At 41.0% G+C, this 24,612-nt stretch overlaps 1 protein-coding gene across 1 annotated transcript in view; it reads left to right on the top strand.

Moving 5' to 3' along the window:
* Nucleotides 1-8,726: 8,726 nt before the first annotated feature.
* ANK3 (ankyrin 3) overlaps nucleotides 8,727-24,612 on the top strand; it is a 196,558-nt gene continuing 180,672 nt past the window's right edge. The window contains 1 exon segment of the mRNA XM_066324236.1: nucleotides 8,727-10,187. Within this exon segment, the coding sequence (XP_066180333.1) occupies nucleotides 10,074-10,187 (114 nt within the window). The 5' untranslated portion in view covers nucleotides 8,727-10,073.

Here is a 24,612-nt window from a genome sequence, read left to right as displayed (position 1 = left end):
TGAAAAAAAAACCCCAAAACAAACCCCAAACCAAACCTAGAACATCATAAAACTCTAGTGGCTGGAATTTTATCTCAAGCCTATATAATTCCCGTGTCCTAGGATGAACTGCATGGAGTTAATGTTGTTATGTACCCTTGTTGTTAGCACCCATTTTAGTACCCTTGGAGCTGTTCAAGGCAACAGTTCTTGTATGTTTTCTTCTCTTCTGCTCTGTGAAGTATTGATTATTTAAAGTTTACATTTGTTAAACATCTTAGTCAGTACTTTTTCTATCCTTGAAAGGGGAACAGTGCCTTCATCCCTGAACAGAATTCCCCTGCAAAATTCTTCTTTCTCAGCCCCTCAACAAATTAGTTTAAAACAAATCACAGGAACAGAAATTTTAAAAATGCTAAAAAATTGAAAAATAGTTATCTTTAGTTTTTATGTAGGTTTGCCTCCAACCATCTGGGTTTGTCTCTTCTAGGGGGGGAAAAGGAAAAAGCCAGGAGGGCTGGTGGGGGGAGACAGGCAAACGAGCAGGGTTCAGTGCTGGCTGGTATTTGTCTTTGCTAAGAGTATATGGATATGCATGTCTAAAGGTATTTATTACTAACCACAGATTCAGGGAAGCACTCAGGGCTGTTTTCTGAAGAAGAGCAGTTTCAGAGTTAAAGCAATAAATTCTTCACATCTCCAGCTGACAACTTTTTCCTAGAAATTTAGTGCCTGAAATAGGACACAGCGTTCCAGATGAGACCCAAGCAAAGCTGTGTAGGAGAGAAAGATTTCTTCCCTGGGTCTTCCAGGCTGTTACTTTGGTGTTTACATCCCTGGTGCACAAACTTGTGTTGATGTACGTCGTTTGCCGTGCAATGCAAACTAAAAACTCCCCCTCCAACTTCATGCTCTGCTGTTTGCAGTCAGCCCCTCTAAAGCAGGAGGAATACTTTCCCTCCCACCCCCTGTGTAGTGTGTGTTCTTACAGGCAGATCTGGGCAGGAATTGCCACATTCTGTTGTTCTGAACAGGGCACTAACATTTATCTGGGCTTTCAGGCATCACATCAATGCGCTTAGCCTGTGATAATTATAATTATTACACAGGTAAGTGGGTTTTCTCATATGCCCACTTGCTCTTGCTAGGCCAAGAAAGAACTTGGCCTCCTGTGAATATTAACACCTTTATGTGAAATTTATGAAGAAACAAAATATTTCTGACTTTTCTTAGTGGCAGTGATTATTTTTTTTTTTAATTAATCTCTCATAGATAACCTTTCTTGCTCCAAGGCTTTCCTCCAGCAGGATTTTAGTATCAAAGTACTAATCCCTGGAATTTTTTGTTTGGTTTGGGATTTTTAGGTTTTGGTTGGGGTTTTGGGGTGGGTTTTTTTGAGGTAAAATATACATCTCTGTTGCTAAAATTACCCTGAGGGGGTTTTTATAATACTGGTTGTTATTTTAAGGAAACTGAGAATTTTCACATACAGTTGTTTTAAGCGTAAACTTGTAGATTTTATGAGTGGTATATGAATTTACTTAAGGGAAAGTGAGAAAAATGTCACCTGAAAAATATGCATTTGATACCCTTCTGCCTGTTGTTACTGATCACTAATGATTCTGCTTTTTTGCATTTTTTTTTTCTTATAGAAGTCAACTTACTGCTGCATGGAGCGTGCAGAACAGTAAAAATCTCACTCGGGCAGCATGTTGAGATTTTAATGATTCCCTGACTTAATTATGGAGACAATCCTTTGGGAATGAGGCAAAGATGGTCATTTCAACATAGGAAAAGGAATAATGAATAATTAAAGAATCTAATTAAATGAGTTTCTTACGCTGGAGTGGGTTGGAGGTTTCTTTTTTGCTTTTATATTTTTATTTCTAATGTTTCCTTGAAGGTTAAGAAGTTGTGTGTCTACTGGCAGGGACTAGTGCCTTCACTGAAAATTCTGTCCATAGTTTGGCTTAGGTGGGAAGTCTGCAATGAAAGCCAGAGTGAGTAAATATGTGCTCTACTTGCTGAGGGAGCCTTGAACCAGCACTCAAATGTGGCAGTGATCAGGGAGAAGCTGCAGCTCTCCTCATTGGCTCACACATACCTCTTTTCCTTGTCTACTGCATGTTAGCAGTAGGTTTTTGAGGTATCCAAGTAGTTCAGGGAAATTAAAAAGGAAGAAAATCCACCTACCCTACAAACAAGCCAAGGAGCCGTTTTTCTTTTCCTATAGTTTCTGCACTTTTGCACCACAGAAGTTGAACAAAAAAGTTATACAGCTGCAAGTCTTGGGGCAACCGGGATATGCTGGCAACTTCAAAGAGTCTTTCTTGTGACCTTGGCAGATGGGTCCTTTGTTACACTGACTCAGCCACTTTTTATTTCAAAGTAAAATAAGTGAGCTGCTCATGATGTGCAGAGCTTGGCAACAAGAAAGTGTGTGGGCACTGGGTCACTCAGTGCAGCTCCCTCCTGTTGGCAGTGGGTGGGGGCAGTAACCCATTTCAGAAGGTGATAAAAGGGCTGCTTTTGCCCAAAGTTAAAAGTACATTTCCTTTTGGGGCTGTGTCGTGGTAAGGAAGGTTAAATTATATTTTCATGATGGCAGTGTGTTGCTAAAGCAGAGAGGCCTACTACCCCTGGATACACATTGCGCAAGCATTTGTGTAAAGGCTCATTTGATTAAATTTTCTTTTAGCCTAATGTATATATTTCTGACTCAAACCTAACAAAAATGGAAGAATACTAATTAAAGGGTACTGGAAAGTCATCTACTAACTGCAGGCAAAGGTGTTGCATCTATTTGTGACTGATGCCATCTCACTCTGTTTGGTAGCCTCATTTGCTTAAGCACGTTCACTTGCTGGCACCTTTGCAGGTTCTGCAGTGGTTTTTTAATAAAAGCTTTTTGTGTAGCTTTTATTATTGTGAGACTGCTACTGCTCCAAAAAAGAGACAGCAGGCGGGGGGACTTGATGCCGAGAAACTTGAAATACCACATAGACATTTTCTGCTGCTGTTTGGGTTATTTTTAAACCACTCTGAGACAGGGAGTTTTCCATCCGAGATGAGCAGGGAATAACTCATCTTGTGTCTATTTGGGGGCTGGATGACCTGGAAGAGGAGCTTCTGAGAGCCACCTCCTTGATACCTGCTTTCCTTATATTGGAGGAAACCCCAGCTCAGGCTCAGTGTTTGCTGGATGTGCGAGCAGATTGCTTTTGTGTGTTGGAGCAGAAGTTAACAGATGCAGCAGTGATTAATTGACCACTCAGGGTGAAGTTTAGCTGAATCATAAAGCCCTGGTGAATGGCATTTTGAGTTTCCTTTTTTGAAGCTCACCAGGATGGGATTGATCCTCCTATCACAGACAGCGTTCGAGTTCTGCGTGTGGGAGTGCAAAACTGGTACCAGGCTTGCTTCTGCACTTATTCCCATGTACACAAGGGTGGCCTTTCCTGTCTCTCTTGGTGCCATTTGCAGACACATCTCACAAAATTTCCAGATCAAAACTCAGTCTGTTGCCCTGTAGTACCATTCCACTGGCCTCCTGGTCGCCTTGCAGTGCGTTGCAGTAGCTAGGAGAGCATGGTGAGCTAGGCAAGGACAAGGATGACAGTATGGGAGGATGACAGGAATGGGAGGGAAGGTAATATTCTGAATTCTGAACCATTGAATAGTTCCAAGTGAGGCTTAAAAACTATGTCAACTGTGAACTAATGTCCGTTTGGGATGTCAGTTTGGGATGTTCTACTCCTTCAGATGTGTGAAACCAGTTTAATGCCATTTCCTAGTGATCTTTGTCAGCATCCCTAAGACACTGACACTCTGTATTGAAGTTTCAGCGCAGGCTGCAGTGTGGTGTTTGAATTGCAGGGGAAAAAAGTAGAAAAACAATTTTATAAAAATGCATGCTTGTTGCACTTCCAGTGGTTCCCTGTAAATACAGAGTTTTGGCAATATTATTCTTGGCAGAGGACGAATGGGAAGAAATTTTTTGGTGTGTTTGCTCCGCAACAATTTAGAGGTTATATATCTTTTTCTTGCCAGTGTTCCTTGCATTGGATAAATTTCCTGGGCTGCTCGGCTGTTCCATCCACAAACCCCCACAAAATCTATCTTGCAATTAGTGTGCCTCTATAAATAAGATACATCAGTACCTTTCCCTTAGTTGGTTATGAGTCAGAGATTAAACTCTTTACACTGTCTCTGCAGAAGAGTTAATATTAATTTGTTACTGTGAGCTCCATTTCTCTGTGTACGCCTCAAACAAAATCACCCTGTTTTGAAAGTTGGGGTTGGAGATCTCCAGTCCTGCAGTCTTCTGCAGTCCATTCTCCTCTGCTGCTGCACATTGTTCCGCTCTCCCAGTTTGTTTGCAGGAGGATCTACCATGCTTGCATGGTGACCTGGGACAGCTGAAGATTGATCTCCCCATTTCCCCTGCCCCTGAAGCCATGGGCTGAGTGAGCCTTGAGCCAGCTTTTGAACTGTCCAGATTTACAGTGCAAATCTTAAGGGCAAACAAAAACCCGTAGCAGTTTTTTTTTAAAAGTCATGCCTCCAGCGTGAAGTTAAAATTCACAAACGTGTCAGCCATCCTCATACTCTGAGTAAGCTGGACCACAGGAGGTGTAATTTCATCAGTTAAGCCAAAACGTGTCATCCTTGCACAGAGAAATAGTAATTTTGCACTTCATTCTAGGAGCTCAAAAGTGGCTGCTGCTTTGATCTTGTTTCAGCTCAGAAGGCAGGTGATGTGCCTGGAGAGGGCTTAGGGAAAAGCATATTCCGTGATTGTTTTCTGTGTGGGTGTTTCGGGGAGGGTTTGAGGGGTTTTTAGGATGCTTTGGTTTAGTTTTGGTTTTTGCTACTGTGATGGTTTGTTTGGGCATGGCTTTTTGTTGGCTTGTTTTTGTTTTTACAATTCTTATCATTTCTGCTTGAATTTCCAGTAGGAAACTTAAGAAGGGTCATTTGAGAAGTTGTAAGTCTCTGGCCTTTATCACTGCATCCCTGAATTTGTGTCATTTCCAAAGCATTTTTATGCTCTTTTGCCCTAAAAAAGTCAAATAAGAAGCAGAATGTAATTCAGTAGAATTCCAAATTTTATACTGCAAATTCAAAGAAGGAAAGGGGTTAGCACTGTAACTAACAGTGATGTATAAAATACAGTTTAAGTATTTTCTTGCTCTTTAGTACATACATCCCTTTCTGACTGTCATGTTTCCCCAGTTTCTTTGGGATTGTTACTGCCAAAAGAGAATTCTGCTAGAAGGAGCTGATGGTGGGAGAAACTCAATGCAATAACACAGAAGAGCCAAACAAGCCTTAAACGTTCTTATTTTCACAATTCATTTGCCACGTAGTCACCTTGATCTTCTGCATGTTTGGAGATAGGTCCTTCCTATCCTGAACATCAAATGTGTGACCAAGAGCTAAAAAGTGAAGCTAGATGCTCAATAAGCTTTTAGTCTTGTTTGGGTTTGTTTGTTTGATTTTGAGACACAAGGCCTGCTAGTCTAACTAATGAGCAGATGAACCTTAAAAGACTTATTAGAAAGTTTTATATGGTTAACTCATTTTCACAATGAATTTTTTAAAATTTCTTCTGCCTAGTTTTCTCCCTAAATGTTATTTTTATGGAATTTTTTTCTTTTATTTCTAGTAAGTCTTGTTCTCCTTTTTTTCCCCTTTTCATTTCCATTGCTTCACTCAACATAATCCAAAGCAGGGCAATAGTGGCATTTGTTCTATACCAGAAAACTCAAAAATTAAGAATTTAAGAGCAGCCTAACAAGAATTTGGTTCACTTCCCTCCATGAGTTTTCATTCCCTTTACTCTCTGCTATTTCTAGTCTACCTATAATGCTCTTTTCATCTTTGGGAAAATGTAACATACTTTGTTTACCCACAAAAGTTGTCATAGTGACCTTCTAGCACTGTGTGTGATGAGAAGACTTTTTGGATCCATAGTGATCTGAGAAGTGTAAATGTTGAATGTTTCTGTGGTGTTCCATCTTACCTAAAATCCCTCAGATTTTCATAAATCTGTTTTTTGGCAGTTTCTCAATAAGCCAATATTTTCATAAGTGTCTCTCTCTCTTTTTTTTTTTTTTTTCCCCTAGTGCTGTATAATTTGTTTAAAAATCCTGAAAAATTGATAGTACTATCCTCGCTGTATAAGCTGCTGACCAATTGATGAATTAACACAACTAATTACATTGTGAACACCTTTTCCTCCTATAATTTTTGTGTTTTTTTCCAAATCCATCTCAATGTTATATGCTAATGCTGTTTTGCAGTCTCCTGAATCTCGTTTTAGCAGTGGGACTAGCATCTTAAACTAAACCAAATGACACAGACACGCTTTCAAGTTGATACAATCACTTCCAGCCATTATTATTATGACTTTGTGAGCAGATGAAGCTAAGTAGACATTATCCTTGTGCTAACAGAAAGTGTAAATTTCCCATTGTTCAAGTAAGATATAATTTATCATTCTTTATCAGGACCCTATGGATTGTGCTGAAACAGTCATTGGCATTTCATTAACTTTGTAATTAAGGGTGAAATCAAATAGCTTAATTATTTTTCTCAAGTCTGAAAAGAAGCACTTAATGAAGATTTCCAGTACCCAATTCCCTTGAAGTGAGTTATGACATATCTGGCATGAAAACCTTCACACTTCATCCAGCTTTCATCTGGCAGTGCCCTGTCACCTTCCAGTGAATGGTGCCAGTTCACCATTTCCCCAAAAGCAGGATTTGTACATACACAGTTGCTCTTCCTCAGGAGTCTGAATCTTTTACTCACACTTTGCTTGTAACCTCTTTTCTCTTGGAGACTATCCCAGCCTACTAGCTACACAAAATCTCCCTCGTTAGTGTCTCTCCAACTACAAGGGATTTTTTTTCTTACGTTTATTTTTTTTTTTAATCATAGCTAAAAGATAATTTCTCAAAACTGTAGCTTAAAAAGGCATTTTCTCTTTCTGAAATCTAATTCTGGAGGAGAGTTTGGACTCTGTAGTTCAAGCAGGGATTGTAATCCACATAATAAAAACATCTGCATGTTATGTCCAATTGATTAATTAGCTGAAAAGATCCTTGGGATGAAGCAGTCTTGGCTGACAGATAAAATCCTCCAATTTATGCATATCTCGAGGGATTGGGTGAGTTCACTTATTATCCTCATTTCTTAGCATTTATTCTCATTAATAAAACCTTGGGCTGCTTTCTACCTGCCTAGAATACAACCTGTGCATAAGGTGGCACTTGGGCCTTTAAGCTGGGTACGTGGATGTTACTCTCTGTGCCAGCATTTTTTAAAGCATGCTTCAAGTATTTTAACCACCTAACACTTGATAATGCATTATTTGTATTTTCGTTTAATGAGGTTATTTAGGCATAAATTACAGGCTGGTGTGGTTAAAAGGCTTATAGGATGTCACAGGATTAGCCAGTGAGCGGTGAATGACAGCAGCATTCACTTCAGCTGTGGCTCAAATAAAGTTGGTTTCCTAAGGCAAAGGCTCATGAGTCTTTCATATCCAGATGAAACTGTGCTGGGAATAAGAGGGATCCAACTCTATTGAATTTTGTTGAATCCACTCTCAGTTCTGGTTCTGCTGTATTTTCTAAGCACTTCTGGGCTAATAACTGCGTTCTGTCAGACAGGGGAACTAATGTCAACTTTATTTTACAGAGAAAGATCTGAGCTTCCAAGAGGGTAACTGGCAAGGTCATGTGGGCAGCTTGTAGGCTAGAAAGTAAAGCTTTGGGTGCTTTTTCTTTGCCTTTATTTTATTTTATTTTATTTTATTTTATTTTATTTTATTTTATTTTATTTTATTTTATTTTATTTATTTTAATAGGCGTGAGGTAGTCTTTCACTTCCCACCAAAACCTGAGGTTGCTGTCCTTGTTGAGGTACCTTCCTCAGCCCCTATAAATCGGTAGCTTGGCCAGCTCCTCTCTCCAGTAGGGCTCCTGAGCTAGAGCAGAGTCTCCTCAGTGCTGCCCTGGGCATCCTTGAAGAGCTGGGCCAATGTCCAGGTGCCTGCCTGAGCGGGGCCTTTGGCAGCTTGCAGTGGTGCCTTGCAGTTCAAAGCATGCTCTGGGCATCCTTGGGGTGTGCTGTTTGCATCTTTAGCAATGTGTTTATTCAAGTCTCTCTAGAACATAGAGAAGTGGCAGTTTACTGCTTCTGGTTCCAAACCAGGCATTGCCTGGAAGTGCAGCATTCCTCTTCCCACAGCTTTCCAAAGGCAGCAGCATATGAGGCTTCAGGAGTCTCTCAGTTGTGGAGGGGGAGTCTGGAGAGTCACACGGTGGTGTACAGGTACAGGAGCTTTGCCTGCACACAGAAACCCTGCTTTGACTGCATCAGGAACAAAAATCCCTGGGGTCACGCGGCTGTGGCCTCCATCCTTGAGCATTTCTTAAAAACCACTCCAAAATGAACAACTTTTTAAACCTGGTTTGTTAGCTTGTGAACAGGAGACAAGCGGTGCACTATGAACAGCTGCCCTTTGGACAACATACGATGCGTTCAGGGTAGTTTCTGTTTGGGAGATTTAAAAGATTATTTTTCTTTTAGCGATGTTTTGTGAGAACTAAAGCATGTTGCCAGCTGGGCCTCAGCAACCAGAATTCAAAAAATGCCTCTCAATTCAGGGGAAGAATATTTACAGACGTGTGAGACATCTCTGGATTGTATGTTGCCCTGAGAAGATTCAGGCTTTTTTGGCTAATTGCACTTCAAATTTAAGTTTAAATTAATTTTTGCAACAGATTCTGGTGTTTTCTTTCTGGAAAGAAATGCCAGTACCATGTAAAATACACTGGTTTCGCTTGGAGAGAGTTTTGGGTTTTATCTGAAAGAAATCAGACTGCCTTAAAATGCTAATCTTCATTACAGTGAAGCATGCTGCTAGGAATACTGGGAAAGGTTAAAAACAGCAGTCTTGAGGCAAGATGCTGATTGTTCATATTTGTGCAGAAAAAATATGGTTCCTTATTTACTAGATGCTTGCTCTGTGTTCATCCCAGTAAAAGATCCTCCTGCAGGCCTTAATACTGCTGCTATTTTACCTCCCATAATGAATATTCAAAAGCTGCAGTCATTGAGGACTCAGGTGGCAAAAATAGTAAGATGATTGAAGCAAGTCTTGACATAAAAGCTTAAAAGTACATTTCCAACTACATGGAAATAGTGCCGATTTCCCTTTCTGACCACGTAAATGAGCAGTGCCAGAAAATCTCCCGTGAATTAAATGCCTGTTTCACACACCAGTGTGATTGCATCTTTCTTTCTGTGTGATGTGTTGTAATAAGTATGTTAAAAAAAAAAAAAAAAAGGGAAAAAAATACAACAGGGCTTTCTGTAATCCTCTCTCACAATATGTATTGGAATTGAAAAATTGGTATAAAGGACACACTGTTAAGATATGGCAATGCATGCATTGTTTTCTACATAATGCAGTCAGAGTCTCCATGGTAAAAAGAAATTTTTATTTTATTTTTTTTTGTCACCATCAGCAGTTAACCTAAAGTAGGAGCTGCTCCATTTCATTATAGGTTAAATGGCTTACTATACAAAACTAGCTGAGAGACGTACAACACTAACGCTGCATTTTTTAAGTAGGTTTTAAAAACGTGCTTGAAGATCAGTGAAGAAAAAACAATGCAGCATATGTTATTGTTCTGGAATTTTTTTAAATAGAAAGCGCTCCTTTTCAGCATTCCCCCTTCAGTGGAGTCACTTAGACACTTCCAGCTGGTGGCAGGGGATACAGCCATAATACAGCTTTCTCTGTCCCAGCTGTCTTTTTCATTACGTTAAATGCATTACGATGGCTGCACTGCTTTGCAAAGCTTCAGGTGCAGAAAGGTACAGGAAGAAATCTGCAACTATGTGTTTTTGTAGTGACTGCAAGCTTCTGCGAGATCTCTGAATCCCGAATGTGTTCCTGGCTCTGGTCACAGATCTCCTTCCAATCACTGGAACATTTGCTGTAAGGGCTGGCTAAAGGTGCCCGAGGAAATCACCTTTTACAAGGGAGCGTTGTTGTAAAGGATTTTTAATGCATTATGGCTCACGCAGCATCACAGTTAAAGAAAAACAGGGATTTAGAAATAAATGCTGAGGAAGAAACTGAGAAAAAAAGAAAACACAGGAAAAGATCCCGGGATCGGAAGAAAAAGGTATCTAGATCTGTGCCAAATTCTGAACAGGGGTTCTTTTGTTTTAATTTTCTTACCTTGTAATTGAAGTATTAAGAGCTTGTTCTTGCCTGTAACTTGGTAGCTGTCGGAGTAATTTGTTAACATTGTAAAATATCGTTTGTAACCACGGCTGTGGGGTTTGCAAAGCAATTGAATGTTTAATTGGATATTAGTTGATTGCAGTGATGATGCAGAAGGTGTGCATTCCTTTCCTACTTATGTTACTGTGATATGCAAACTGTCCGTGAGTTGAAAATAGTTTGTAACCATCATGTGAGGTTTAATGCTGAGCTTTCTCGTTGGTTTAATAGCAAAGCATAGCATAATAGTTTAGTTTTACATGCAGGTACTTAAAAAGGATGTGTGTAGAGGCAGATTTTTTTTCTTTGTGTTGGGACTGTGTCACATGTTTGGCTTCTGAAACATCCATTTCTGGGATAACCTAACAGAAATAAGGTATTTCGGTGTTTCTCTTTTTTCTTAACGGTGAGCTGTTTTACAGAATTGAGCTGTAGCAGTCTGCTATTAGCAACTTTCTTTTGTTAGGAAAATACGTGGCTGAGATTACGGAGCCTGGTTTTTCCCTGCTGTAGATTTGTCTTAGCTGCAGAAAACCCTTCAGCAAACTAGGATCTGAAAAATTCAGTAGGCACTGCATTGCTCATTGTTCAGGTCAGGAGCCTCCGTGTGATCCCAGGCTCACTGTTTCTCTCCAAGGTATAAAGCAAAATAGTTATGGTTTGTGGCATAATGACAGATAAAGAGGCCAGCTACTTTGGCAGCTCTGAAGATGTGTCCTTATAAATGACACCTTGTACTCTGCTCCATAGAAATAAGGCCCTGCCATGATTTCTTGTCTTTGGCTGTATTTTCTGATTTTTTTTTTTTTTCAAGAACACATCAAGGAGCCAGTTGCCTTTACAGAAACCTGGGCATGTAGTATTTCTGTGTGCCTTTGTGAAATCCCCCTAAGGGGGGGTTGGATAATCTTCATATGCTCAGAGAAGCGGTGCATGTGCTTCCTAAACGACATGTAGATTTCCTCTAACATATGTGCATCTTTTGGTTGGGCGAGAGTCAGCATTTCCCTGCCCTTTTCTTTTTATTTTTTTTCCTCTGCCACGGCAGTACTATACATAATGAAAAGCACTGAGAAACCCACTGCCTTCTGTTCCAGCCAGCACGTTAGGAGACTCTTAACATGCTGCAGTACATTTGCTGCAGCCATCCACACTGGAGGTATTTTTTTTTTTTTCTGTGTGGATGTATAGATCTTCTGAATCATCCTCCAGGATAAAGGACACAGTATGAAGATAAGTTTCTGTCTTTGAGGTGAATTTTGAGGTGCTGCTGTTTGAAACCAGCTGGAAATAGTAATATTTTTCACGGCTGCAGTTTAGGCTATGTGCAGGTTTGTAATGTTGCTGTCAGGGTGGGTTTTCCCCCAGCTGAAAACGACTGTAGCAGTAAGGAATTAATTACAGGAGCTGTCCCCTCTGCCCAGATTTACCTATGGCTCGTGAGCTGAAATGTACAGGCTCTCAGCTGAATCTCCTCATGCTGCAGGAGGCCCACGTTGCACTTGATGTGCTCAAGTTTAACAATAGCGTGCCCAACCAGATCCATGCACTGTCTTTGTGTAAGGGCGCTTCCTCACAGCTCAGAATTAGAACAGTATAGAGGGGATATGGAAGTGGGAGGCACTTGATTCAGTGAGGTGAGACAATTGCTTTGTGGACAAAAATGCTTTATTGTTTATACAACACTGCTGTAGAGAGGAAATTTCTTAGCAACCAGAGTGGCACATGGATAAATATCTGCCTATTAATCTCAAATATATGGGTTTCTTTCAGTGTTTTATTTGTGCATCTTAAGAAGGAATAAAAATAGAGAGTTTTTGCTCCACCAAATGCTTGTTTTGGGTTCTACCCCCCCCGACCCCTTTGTGTCATACTGGAATTTGGTAGCTTATTCCAGTTTCTTTCTGAGTTTCCTTAGGGCTCTGCAGATTCAGGACAGGTAGAGGCCCTCTCTAGTATGAGAATGGAGCAAAACCCAGCGATTGCTTCACTTAACTCTCATACATTTGGGCATCATTCTCATGTCAAAGACATGGTTTTGTTACCCAGTACATAGGGTATAGGAAGTCCAATCATTTGGTTTGCCATTTTGTGCTTTCCTGACTATTTAAAACATTTTCCCCCCAAATTTTCCACTATGAGTAGTGAGTCACTTCTTGTTCCTCTGCACCACCCACAAGCAAGCAGTACTCGGGGATTTTTTGTTGATCACATGATACTGCACAAAGCTTACCCTTTGCTTAAGCAGCATGCAGAAATATCCTTTGGACTCTTCCAATCACACTGGAACAACAAAGAATGCTAATGTTTCTGGATAATTTATACAGTCAAGAGCCCGAGGCAACCAATGGTTAGGAAGTGAGGCTAGTGGGATCAGCCAGTGTCTTAGTCTTGTATGATACTAGCAACAGTCATGCTGATTTATGTTCCTGTTTAGTTGGAGGATGGCAGTCTGAGGGTAATATTTCACTGCTTTTGACTGGTCAAGCAATTTACAGTGTAATAACATTCCTGTGAAGGCTTGCTCCAAGACTTGTAGGAGAGAAATGACCTTTTTAAAAACACACACTAAACAAAAACCTGTGTTGTCCCATCCCATTTAATTTCAAGGTGGGATATTTTCGACTTGCCGTGCTTAGCTCTGTAGAGAGGTCGTGCTTCTGTGCCCACTGCTTCTGTTTGCTGGCATTCAGGACATTCCAGGCCTTTGCTGAAGGTTCTGAAAGGTTCAGAGCTTACCCAGCTTAACTCAGGCAAGAGAAAGGGACAGGGCCAGCAAGTGAAGCATCTGCATTATACAGGTTTCCCATTTATTCTGTTCAAGTTTCTATTACAGCTTCATACAGTTCTGCCTCTGGATGGTTGTGCAGTGTCCTACACTGAAAATAGTTTGAGTACATCCAAGGGCAGACCTGAGCCTTTAATGATATCACAGAACAAGCCAAGCCACTCTTAAAAATAAGTGATTGATAGGATAGCTTGCTTGATACTTGCTAGTGCAGTTCTGTCATGCATAGTTTGGTTTGTGAAAACTAGAAATTGTTTATCCTGTGATAATTTCTGGACAGAAATCGGTTGCTTAGTCAGTGCCTTTCCTAAAATAAAGGTGAAATCTCTGAAGGGTTTTCTGTGTTCTCTGTTCAGTACATAGCAGAAGAGAAGGACAGGTCTTGGCACACACTCAATGATTTATGTTTTATACAATATTTAGTAGGACTGAAGTGATTTCCATTTGTGTGTAGTGCTCAGGAGCTCTTGTGTTCTTTGGGAACACGGAATGATTTGACCATAATGCAAAGCCTGGCTGCTGCTGTCCCTGAGATGTTAAAGGCTGTTGCTGTCACAACCTCTGCTGCTGCAAACTTGTGGGCAGCAGGGAACGCAATCGATGCCAAAGTCACAAATCCTGCTAATTCCATCATAAGGCTCAGTGTTTGAAGGATTTATTTAACTCTCAGGTATGCTGGAAAAATTGCCCTGCAGTTTCCTTATGGAAATAAGTTAAAATGCTGTGTCAGGAATGATCAGCCTGTAGGTGTTGCAGCTGCTCATGTGGCTTTGAGGAGCTTGTGCATCTTCTGGGCTGGGCTCTGCTGCCAGCTCTGAGGGCTGTGAGAGATGTCTCAGGCTGTAGCAGAGCTGGGAACACCTCCCAGGGGCAGGAGGACCCCAGGAGAGCATCAGCGTATCCTCACTGGCAGACTCCCACTTCTTCCTTTCCCCTCAGCTCTCTCAGGGCTGTCAAATGTTTTACAGACATGTCTTCAGCCATGTGAAAGTTTTAGTACAAATGTCAATTTTCATATGCAAACAAGTCTACCAGTTACCAGGTAAAGCTTTAAACTCAGATAATAAGTAAAAATCCCCATTTTTTTTTAAATAGTAATATCATTGTTTTTAAATAAATCTTGATTAGAGATCTGTTTCATGGCTCAGTTGAACTTGAATGCTGTAGAATCTAGATAGGTTGTGTACAAGTGATTGTTCTTTCACTCACTTGTGTTAAAGCACAAACCAGGCAGATGTTGCTCTGACATTGGGAACATGACCTATGGTAAGTGAAAAGATGGTGTAGATTAAGGGTCTGAAAGAAAAATTGATAAGTCAGTGATCTTTTCTAAGTGTGAGGAAAAATTCAGTCCTATCCTTGATTTTGGGCATGATGCTCTGTCAGAGGCAAATCTAACAAAATAGAAAGGTATTTTTTAGATGTTCAGTGGCACTGGTGGATGATGTATCTACTGACAAAGCTGAATTCATACCAGCACGGAGCTTGGTGGTGAAAGAGTGTTTCTGTTCAGCTGGAAAAACAATTCCTTCTTTGAAGATGACCCCTAAAGGAATGAAGCTGTCCCATTGTGTTGTGTGGGGAGCACTACAGCATCATTTGAAGTGGGCACTGCTCAGCGTTACTTTGTGGTTTATAAACCCAGAACGAATTTTGCGCTGTTACATTTTTATTTAGTCGAGTTTAGAGCATTTACCTTTTCCTTTTCACCTGCTGGATGCCTCGGGGTTGTGCTGTCACAAGGGATGGCCATTAGTCACTGTGCAAGTGTCAGTTTGGGTTATAACCTGCGCTGTGCCAAATGCTTCCAGCTTGTGGGCAAGAGGAGGGAGGACCGACCATGGGCAGCCTCACTGTTAGAGGAGGGTGGCTCCAGGACTGGATTTACAGCTGGCCTCTCAGGCAGTGTAAATCAGGGCTGTTGCTACTGCCTGGTTGGATGTTAACACAGAGTCTTTTATCTTTCTGGTTTTTCCACCTAGGCTGGGTTGGGTTTTGGTGGGCTTTGTGGTTTTTGTTTTTTTTAATTGGGAGTTGTAGGAAGGGGAGAATGGGATGCTCTTGAAAGCAAAAAAAAGTTCCAAGATGGTTAGTGAATAGTGATTTAAGAAGAAAAATAGTCTTATACGATCATGAGTGTTTGTATATTCAACCCAGTGCCAAAAGTCAAAACTCTGCTAATTTCAAGCTCTTAACTTGACTGAATTGATGGCTTCAGGATAAGTGATGCTGTTCCCTTTGGGCATTTACTAAATATTTGTTACTGTGAGCCAAAATACTTGTCAGCTAGTGGAACTGACTGAGCACCTGCTAAAACTGAGTGCTAGACTCAGAACTAGTTTGACTGGAACAGAGAACTGGGGAAGAGGAGGTGGGTTGAGAACCATGCTCTGTGTGGATGTGATGGAACATGTGTGGACAGAGGAAAGAAATAAAGAAAAAATAAAGAGAATTGTAAGTTGTATTAAAAAGAAAAATTACTTCTCAGAAAAAGCCTGATGTGATTTACCTGAAGTTTAGACAATAAAAGGCTGGGTTTGCTGCTGTTCAGAAATCTGTGCAGCTGTTTGGGGCACTGTTAGAGTGGTATCAGGGATTTTCTGGCTGAGGAGTGGGATCAGGGCAGAGCACGACTCCTCCAGGCTTTGATGGCTCTAGTGTTCCTGTCCAGCTGGAAACCTCGTAATGCCTTTTAGCACCCTATAAAATGATCCCTTCCTGTTAGACTGGGACGTGCTGGGGGACACTTCAGGTGATGAGCACAACAGAGATGGCACAGCTGCCCCACGTTGTTCCTCACTTCAGTTATCTAACCCGGGCTATACCCCTGTGTTTTAAAGCCAAAACTATAGGTGCCTTCAGAGGATAATTCAGTGTGTGTGAGGCAAGTTAAAGAAATGCCCTCATTTTCAAGGTATTGAGTAATCTCCAGCCTTGCAACTTCAGCTTTGGGCATTCTGCATACCAGGCTCTGGTATCTCTGGTGGATTTTTGGGCTCGTAGAACACTTCAAAAATCTTCTGTCTGTTGCCTGGTGTGGTATTTTTGTAGAGTTCTGCTTGGTTGGCCAATGCTCTACAGGGTGGATAATTACTGACCACCATGGAAGAGATCAGCTTCTCTTTTTATTTTTTACACTATGGTAACTTGGAAGGGAAATTCAATGTGATATTGCTTTAGTATTTATTCAAGGAAGACTAATGTGGAAAGGAGAATTAGATTGAAATAAGAAGATTGTCTTGTTAATTGAAAAGTAAATTCACTCTGGGATGTATTTTATTTTTTTATAAATCATAACTTTGCCAATAAGCTGAAAGCTATGACAGTTTAGTAATATGAATTTGTCGCATGTGAGATTTATTGCACTGAGATTTACACAAGCAGTTGTCTTTGTATTGTGTACCAGAATTAAAACTTCATTTTGCCTTTTTAGTTGCAGAAAGACACAGGACATGTAGTACTTCATAGTTGCCTTCATCTGAAAACTTTAGACAACTTCTTATGATTTTGTTTTAAAAACCTGAATTATGTATCTTATCCAACATTTTTTTTGTTCAGCGGTGTTTTATTCACAATTTTGGATATCAGCTTATTGGGCAGCCAAATACTGTGCTATTTATTTAGTTTATTTGTCAGTTTTAAATCTCAGTTTGAGAATTCATTTCAGCATTTTTTATTTTTTTCATTGAAAGACCATTCAAAATTTGAGAGAAAAATACAAGATAGAAGGGTTCACTTATGTTTCTGATACCCTAGTCCATATCTATCCAATTAAAATCAATGGGACTTTTATGAAAAAAGTTACATCTTGATAAAAGGGGTGGCGTCCACGTCCTTTGTTAGTAGACTGATTGCTAATGAGTGCAAGCAGGAAATGAAGGTCTGTACCTGAACAGGTGTCCAAGGTATTTATTTCATGGATGTTACATGACATTGCATAGAGCCTGCTGGAGCTCTATGGACCTCAGTAACATCTCTACCAGGGGCATGAAGCCTGATGTCTCTGGTCACCCCATCTCTGGGTCTGGGTGTGCCCGGTGCTTCACCTGTTAAATTCATAACTTCAAATACAAAGAAAAACCCCACTGTGATCTTGTCACTTGCTTTCCTTGTGAAGAAAGAGACACCTGGTTCAGAGGAAGGTGTCCCTGCTCATGGCAGGGAGGTTAGAACTGTGTGATATTTATATATTTCCAACCCAAGCCATGCTGATTCTATGAATTGCATTAATGTATTCCGCACTCATTTGTAACAGCCCTTTAAGTACAAATCCGTAGATAAGATAAAGGTATAATATGTCAATTGTTTGTATTTTTGAAAGCAGTGAAGTATACATGCTTTTTCTGTGAAATCCTGTCAGCTCAGCTCTCAGCTACAGGCCTGTCCTTAACCCTCTGGCTGCTGCCTCTTGAACTAAGCTGCCCTTAAGTACCCGGGCTCTGCTGGAGAAAGAGAGGAGAGGAGAGACAGGTTGTGAGTGCCAGGAAAGGATTTCCTGGAGCTGCAAAAGTGGCTGGTTTTGCATTATCGTGTTTTCAAAGCAGATCCTTGAACTCTGATGGACTGTGGGCACCTGGTAACTGATACCAATCCAAGTTCTTGTGTGGTTCCCTAATACTGAGGGAAACACAAACGCCCCTGTGCACTAGTGATGATGTGGTCTGTCCAGCTGGGGATGGTGCTGTGGTTCACAGCTGTTTGTGTGACATCCTTGTGCACTCCTCAGCCTGAGCACCAGCCCTGCTGCCCTCTGCAAGTACAGGATTTACACACAGCAAACCATCTGTAATGCCCCTACAGCCCATGGGTCTGTGTGTGTGCAGGGCAGGAGCTGGGGGGCAGGGACTTGGTTGGGACTCCCCACCTGTGTGTTTTGCACCAGTGCATCCATAGCCCTGAGTCAGGCATCCCCAGAGAATCCTTGCTCCCACAGTGAGTCTCCTTCTGTGATACCTGAGAGAGGTGGTGTGGTGCTGCAAGGGCTTTAATCCAGAGGAATGTTCCCTTTACAGTGGCTCCAGGAAAGCCTGGCTCAGCCCAACGCCAGAGCTGTTGGCCAGGCTGGGTCCTTAGGGAGAAGCTGTCCACAAAGTTGTTAATGGTGTTTTCAGAAGTTCTGTGGCTGTGTATAAATATTTTTTCTTCATTTCTGTAATTTACAATGTGATCCTGTTTCCATTGCTGTCATTGATTCCTAAAGGAATTATAAATCCCGATTTTAATGAATGGACAATTTGAAAAGAACAAGTTGTTAGATCAAAAATTTAATAGTCTTTTTAAACTTGTCTCTTTTCCTTTGAAATTCTTCAAATTTAAGTATCACCAGCAATTTCTGCATCACATTTTGAGTTCACAAAGCTCAGAACAATTCACAAGTCAGTTTGGTTGTTGATATCTCACCTTTCAGTTAGAGCACCCTTGTTTGCATATTCTGAAGAGCTTTATATACTTAAAGGCAGTATAATAAAGGGAAACCATGTGACACTATCCTGTGTGTACCCTCTAATAAATGCTACTTTTACCTGCCCTGTTTGTTATTGTTAGAAGATACAGTTCTGGAACTCGCTTGCTGCCCAGCACACTGGTTCATTTTCTGGTGAATTGTAAATGTCAGGATGCAGAATAACTCCATCTTGACTTCCTTTAGTTAAACAAGATTTTCATAGGTGTAGCTGGCTCTCCTTCCCTGAGTTCTCTCCAGATGGGTGAACTTGAGGACGTTCTCTGGGAACTGGTAGAAAAGCAGAGCTGTGCAATATCCACTGGATAGGTGTTCCTTCTGCTCCCCAAGGTGAATTTATGGAGCATTTTACTAACAGAAGGCAAAGGTGGAACTGAGGCACTGACTGTAGTTAGCTACAGTCACTTTTCCAGCACTGAATCAGAGTGTCTTATAAATACAGGCATTCAGAGCTTTAGATGAAATTCCTTCATAGGTTGAATAATTTTATTTTCTCCCACACAGCTTCTTTTCTTTGCCCCATAATTACATTACCACTCCTTTTGGACCCTACGAGGGTATCTCTGAAATTGCCATCATTTCCCTTTCATTAATCACCTAATGGTGAGCATTTGCAACCATCCCAACAGCTGAATGTGCCGTTGGCCCATGAGGAAATGCTGGTGTCTGTGTGCTCTCAGTAACCTGTTCTCCTGCTCCCTTGGGATTTGTATGAATCTGGCAACCACCTCTGGTGCTGGGGCCAAAGTTTTCATGCTCAGATCGTAGGAAGAATGAATGCAGATGTTATTCACAGACAGGATGCTGGCTAGACCCTGAAGCCAGGCTGCTGGCTGTGCCTGAGGGGATGGATCTCCCCAGAGGAGAGAGATGTGCACCAAGCACCTCATGGTGCAGCAATCAGAAAAGGGGCTCAGTCTGTGTGTGAGTAAATGCAGCATTTTCCTCTGGTGCTGAGGAAGCCTCTCTTGAACAGGCCTTTTATTTTGGCCAGGCGGTATGTTCTGGAGGGTGGCTGTGGACGGCTTCTACAAAACAAAACTCTAAAAAGTTAAAACATCACATAGTGAAATACTGCTAAGAAGTGGGTGGCAAAGGTTTCCTCTATTACATTTTTACCATCTAAGCAGAAAAACACATCTTCAAGGAGAATTGGTGAACGCACTGGATACCTGCAGTCCTAGTTTTTCATGCCACTTGATTTAATATGAAACCACCACCACTTTGAAGCTGTTAAACATCAAAATTCTGATAACTCAAGACTGCTGTTTTTCTACCAGTCTGAAAAGATTAAAAAGATGCTGAGAGGAAAACATGTCTCATGACAGTGGGTGCACAATCGAAGTTTCTAAGTAGGGCAGCCTGAGGAGCAGCCAACGCTTTTTAACAGTTATGGGAAAGTGTATGGTTTTTGATGTTCCTATCTGATATCTTTCTGTCTACCTTTTTTTGTACTATCAGACTGTCTGTTTATGCTCAAAGAAGGCTTAATAAATGTTTTGCACACTCAGCACACGCTGCCCACATGAAAGAGGAAAAGTATGCAAACTTCCAAGTCATCCAAGGAACAAACAAAGAATAGGGGGTTCTTCCAGTTTGATCTTAAACAGTTTATTTAATTGCTGGGGTTTGTGTCCATAAAACATATCCATGTTTTTTGTTTTTGTGCATTTTAAGGGTCTCTTTTCAAATGTCAAGCACTGGCTGTTTTTCTGTTCTTGATAGAGAATATATTTTGCATGTCTTGCATAAGGTTCACGGCTGCAAAATAACACTTGTGCAGGGTTTAGAGTTTTCTAATGACCTCCGAGCTGCTGAGTGCTGTGCTGATGTGTGACCTGTTGAGCTCTCAGGAACATTTTTGCTGGTGTCTCCCCATAATTCTGGAGGAGAAATTGATTTTCTAAAGAATTTGGTGCTTTTTGAAAAGCTTTTGTGGAGAGGTAGCATGCATGGTATCAGTTCTAATTATGGTTCTTGGTATTCAGTATAAAGATCTAATTTACTGAGGTTTAGAAGAATTTTTTAAATATTATACCAAGCCCTTGATTAAAGGATGTTTTAGAAATCGTATTAGGTGAGTTGCAGATAGAAACCCATATTGTTTGCAAAGATTTTATAAAGGGTCTTTAGAATTTCTTCTATTTCCCACCCAGTATACAGCGAAGTTATCCAAACCCTGGTTTTAGAAAGGCATGAGTTTAATCTAAACCAGCCAAATGTAGTGCATTTTCTAATGTTGTGTGTATCTTCTTGTTGGCCTACGTGCTTGTTATCCTTGAAGCTAAGCTCACTGAATTGTGGTCAAGTCAGAGGTCCAATTAGCAGAACCACTGAACATATGCAATAAATTCAGCTTGAAAGGCCACATGCACAATCTGCCTTGGGTTGGAAAGCCAAGAGATGCTCTGACCAAACAAGATCCGCAGGGAAGCTGTTCAAAATTGCAGCCCTTTGTTCCCAACAGCAAAGCTGCCCCTTTCTCCTTGTTTACTACCAAATGCAAATGAGCAAACAAGGCTGGTGCACTTTTAGAATTAGGCAATTTGTAGGAAGATGAGAAAAAAGGAATGAAAGGATTAGAAAAGCCTTGATGTTGAAATGGGAGCAGCGTTTGGATGTTAAGAGCAATGGCAGAGAGGGAAGGAGTGATTGAGGCAGCTGACCCAGAAGTTTGGGTTTATTTTGGCTGTAACTAGGTGCTGGAACCTCATTCTGAGGAGCTCCTTATTAACTCACAATGTTTTCCCAATGCCAAGTCAGTAGATGAAACCTAGGAGAGAAGGGAGCAGAACAGGAAGGACAAAATCAGCAAAAATTCATGCTCTGCTGGGCTCCCAAGCCTGCAGAGTTCAGAGAGGGCTGCAGTTCCTCTCAGGATGGTGCCAGGAGGCTCTCTGGGCAGCAGGGGTGATCCTTGGCTGGTGAGATGGCCAAGGAGACACCTCTCTGCCACGAGAGCATCCTCTGTACTGCAAGGGAGCAAGCAGGGAGTTGCCTGCAGGGCTGCAGCTCTGAGTGCATGGCTGCTGCAGGACTGCAGTGGTGCTTGTGAACCCCTCCTGCCCAGGCAGAGCTGCTGCCTTGGCTGGGGGAGGGATTCAGGCCTCAAGGTAGACAAAATGACAAAAACCCTCGAGCTGTGTACAGCAGAGTGAGAAATTTAATTGTTTGGAGGACATCCAAGCAATTGCATCTGATTAAGTCCTTGAAAAGATATTATCTGTTACCTGGTTGCGTGAATTTATACAGGGGATATAGATAATAGTGCTTTGTCAAGGTCCACACACAGAGAGTTAACCACAAATTAATGGGGGCTTGACAGATTTAAGATATTTCTGGTACAGTGTTGAACAATTAATGTACGCCCACAAAATGTGAATTGTTCCCTAAAATTGCAGTCGGCTAACCAAAATATATTATTTTTAATTCTTAAAGTTTAGGGGTGAAAATGAAATTCAGCTTAATGTCTTTCTGTGTGTTTCTTTTAAATTTGCAGTAAAATCTCCTCACGTTTTCTTGACAAGTCAAAGTCTTTGTCCTACTTTCTGCAAGACATGCTCTCTGTGCCTCCCTGCCTGTTTCCTAGAAAATAGTTGTCCAAATGAGTTGTCTGAGAAAGGAGTAAATGTCAAATCCCAAAAAGGAAAATTAAGGCACAAATTATACTGATATTGAAACTTAACAATATCTTAAGGAAAGATTGAGGCAATACACAAAAAGGAAAAATAAAACTTGAGGGGAAGCAGGAGGAAATTGGGCAAAGCTAGCCAGCAAAATCCCTGCCAGAGCTTCTGGAGGCTTCTGGCTGGAACTTTACGATACATTGGGTCATCCTGTTCATTCAGTTTGGTCTGGTTTAGCTATTCAAAATAGCATTTTTTAATAAGCATGTGTGCACAGTAGAGGTAGTTGATTTTGTTAATATCAATTATTGTTCAGATGACTATTCAGTCCTGTGCCTCTTGGATAGTTTTGGTAATGCAAACATTAATTGAATATATGAAGCCTCATTAATATGAGGGCTGCCAGGAAAGTTTTATTTTGTAGGTAGCCAGTTACTGCAGTTCAATAAATGCCACTGTCTGTGGTTCTTATATCTGACAGTTACAGATTAGGGCTGCATAGCTTTAGGGAGCACTTTCTAGCAGTAAAATTTAGGTTTCACACGTAGTGACCTTATTTGAAGTACATCCTGCTGTTTGGTGAGGAGCCATGGGTGGCTGCTCAGGGGAGGAGTGGTGGCAGGAGAGGACAAGGTCAGAGGTAACTCAGGGGGGCTGTATTAACCAGCCTCGGGGTGACAACATGCACGTGTTGCAAATGGCAGGCCCAGAATGATCAGTAGCAGAGCAGTAACCATGCTGCAGGATTTTGGGCTTCTCTCTGTAATGAGAGAAGGATGTAGTTGCTTTCTGGGAGACTCTCTGCTGGTAGTGGGCATGAGCAGTGCAGTTAGGGGAGCAAGCCTGGTCCTTCAGCCTTCACTCTTCATGTACTGCTGATGTTTTAGAGAAAGATTTTCTTCATTTCTGATTATATTAAAAACATCAGGGTTTCACTTTAAAGGATGCTGCAGGTCTCCTTAGTCTGGTTACACTGTTCTTGGAATTTTCAAAAACCATAGATCCATGAGCCAGGGTGTTGTTGCCTTTCCTGAAGGATGCTGGCAAAGGCAATGGGAGTGCACATGGGAGTCCACCACTGGCAGCACAGCCTGCAAAGTGGGGGGAATTCACCTATCTCATCAGGAAGGATGGACTGAAATCTTTCCCTCTAGAAAACCTTTGCATTAGAGCAAAGAAAGCTTATCTTTGCTTTTAAAACCCTCTAGCTGCTGAAGATGTATGCGCTATTGCAGTTGAAATGCATGGGGGGAAATGGTGCTGTGTACTAGGCATAGATTTTGGGTTTCAGAAAACAAATAATTTGCAACTAGATAGATTGACCAGCTTTATGTGTTCAGCTGATAGCAAAGAAAAGCTTCGGGCAGCTTCTGGTTTTAAAATATTTAGTTTTCACTTCCATTTTCAGAGAGAAAAAGCATCTGGTGGAAAGGTGCACTGTTGTTTCTCAGAGCTCACAAATGGCTGAGCAAAGTGCATTATATCTTTGCTTTTGTTGTCGTGGGTGTGGTTAGTCAAAAGTGCCAAATACTCTGGCACTAATCCAGCCAAGTTCCTAAGCCTGCACTAAAGCCTATTTGTAATTGGGGTGAGTACAGAGGGTGTGCTTAAAGCTGAGACCAGTCTGGAGTGATGTTTGATTACCTCATCAGAACAAAGAGTTTTCAGCAGAAAAGGTCCATCCCAAAATATTCTGGGTTATCCCAGCTCTCAAGGATTTGTGTGAGCACCCGAGGGCTGGAGTTGACATCTTTGACCTTGAATAGTAGATGGAAATCTGATCAATTCAAAACCTTGGTAGTCCAAAGACATTATTTTCTTCATAGATGATTTTTGAAAACTGTTTTTATCAATATTTGTGCATTTGTTTTCAAACTCTGTGAGAAAACCCTAAAGACATGAACAGTGGTAAGTCGATTACATATGGCATGGAAGGCCACCTAGCACTAAGTGACAGTTGAAAATGTCATTCTTATTATTAATTTAATCATGCTTATTAAGCGGCTAATTACCTCATTATATGGATAGCGTTACAGAGGTGTTAATCCTATATGTAAAGTGTAAGTATAGAAATTCTCCTTCGGGTAGTTATTTGTATGCCACAAACAGTTGTAAATTTGGAAGATACTGGCCAATGACTAGCAGCTAATTCAAATACAGAGTTTAATATGCTCAAAGTCACAAATTTAAGCTCAACAAAGCACTTAAGTCAATAACAAGGTGAATGCGTTTTGGAAAAGTGTGAACAAACACCAAACTAAACAACTCATAAAGTGCTGATTTAAGTTCCAAAAATTAAAAGTCCCATCATGTGAAAGCTTTGTTTTGGCATGTCGAACCAAAGGACTTTTCATTCGTTTATTAGTTTTTTGGTTCTTGAAATTTCATTGCAAGTGTTTTTGGAAGCTGAAAATTTTGATTACAATGTGTCATTTAAATTCAGAGAGGG

This window comes from Sylvia atricapilla, chromosome 8 (genome assembly GCF_009819655.1).
Source record: "Sylvia atricapilla isolate bSylAtr1 chromosome 8, bSylAtr1.pri, whole genome shotgun sequence".
Taxonomy (NCBI): Eukaryota; Metazoa; Chordata; class Aves; order Passeriformes; family Sylviidae; genus Sylvia; species Sylvia atricapilla.
The sequence above is the reverse complement of the archived record's forward strand: the minus strand, read 5'-3'. Positions and strand labels throughout refer to the sequence as shown.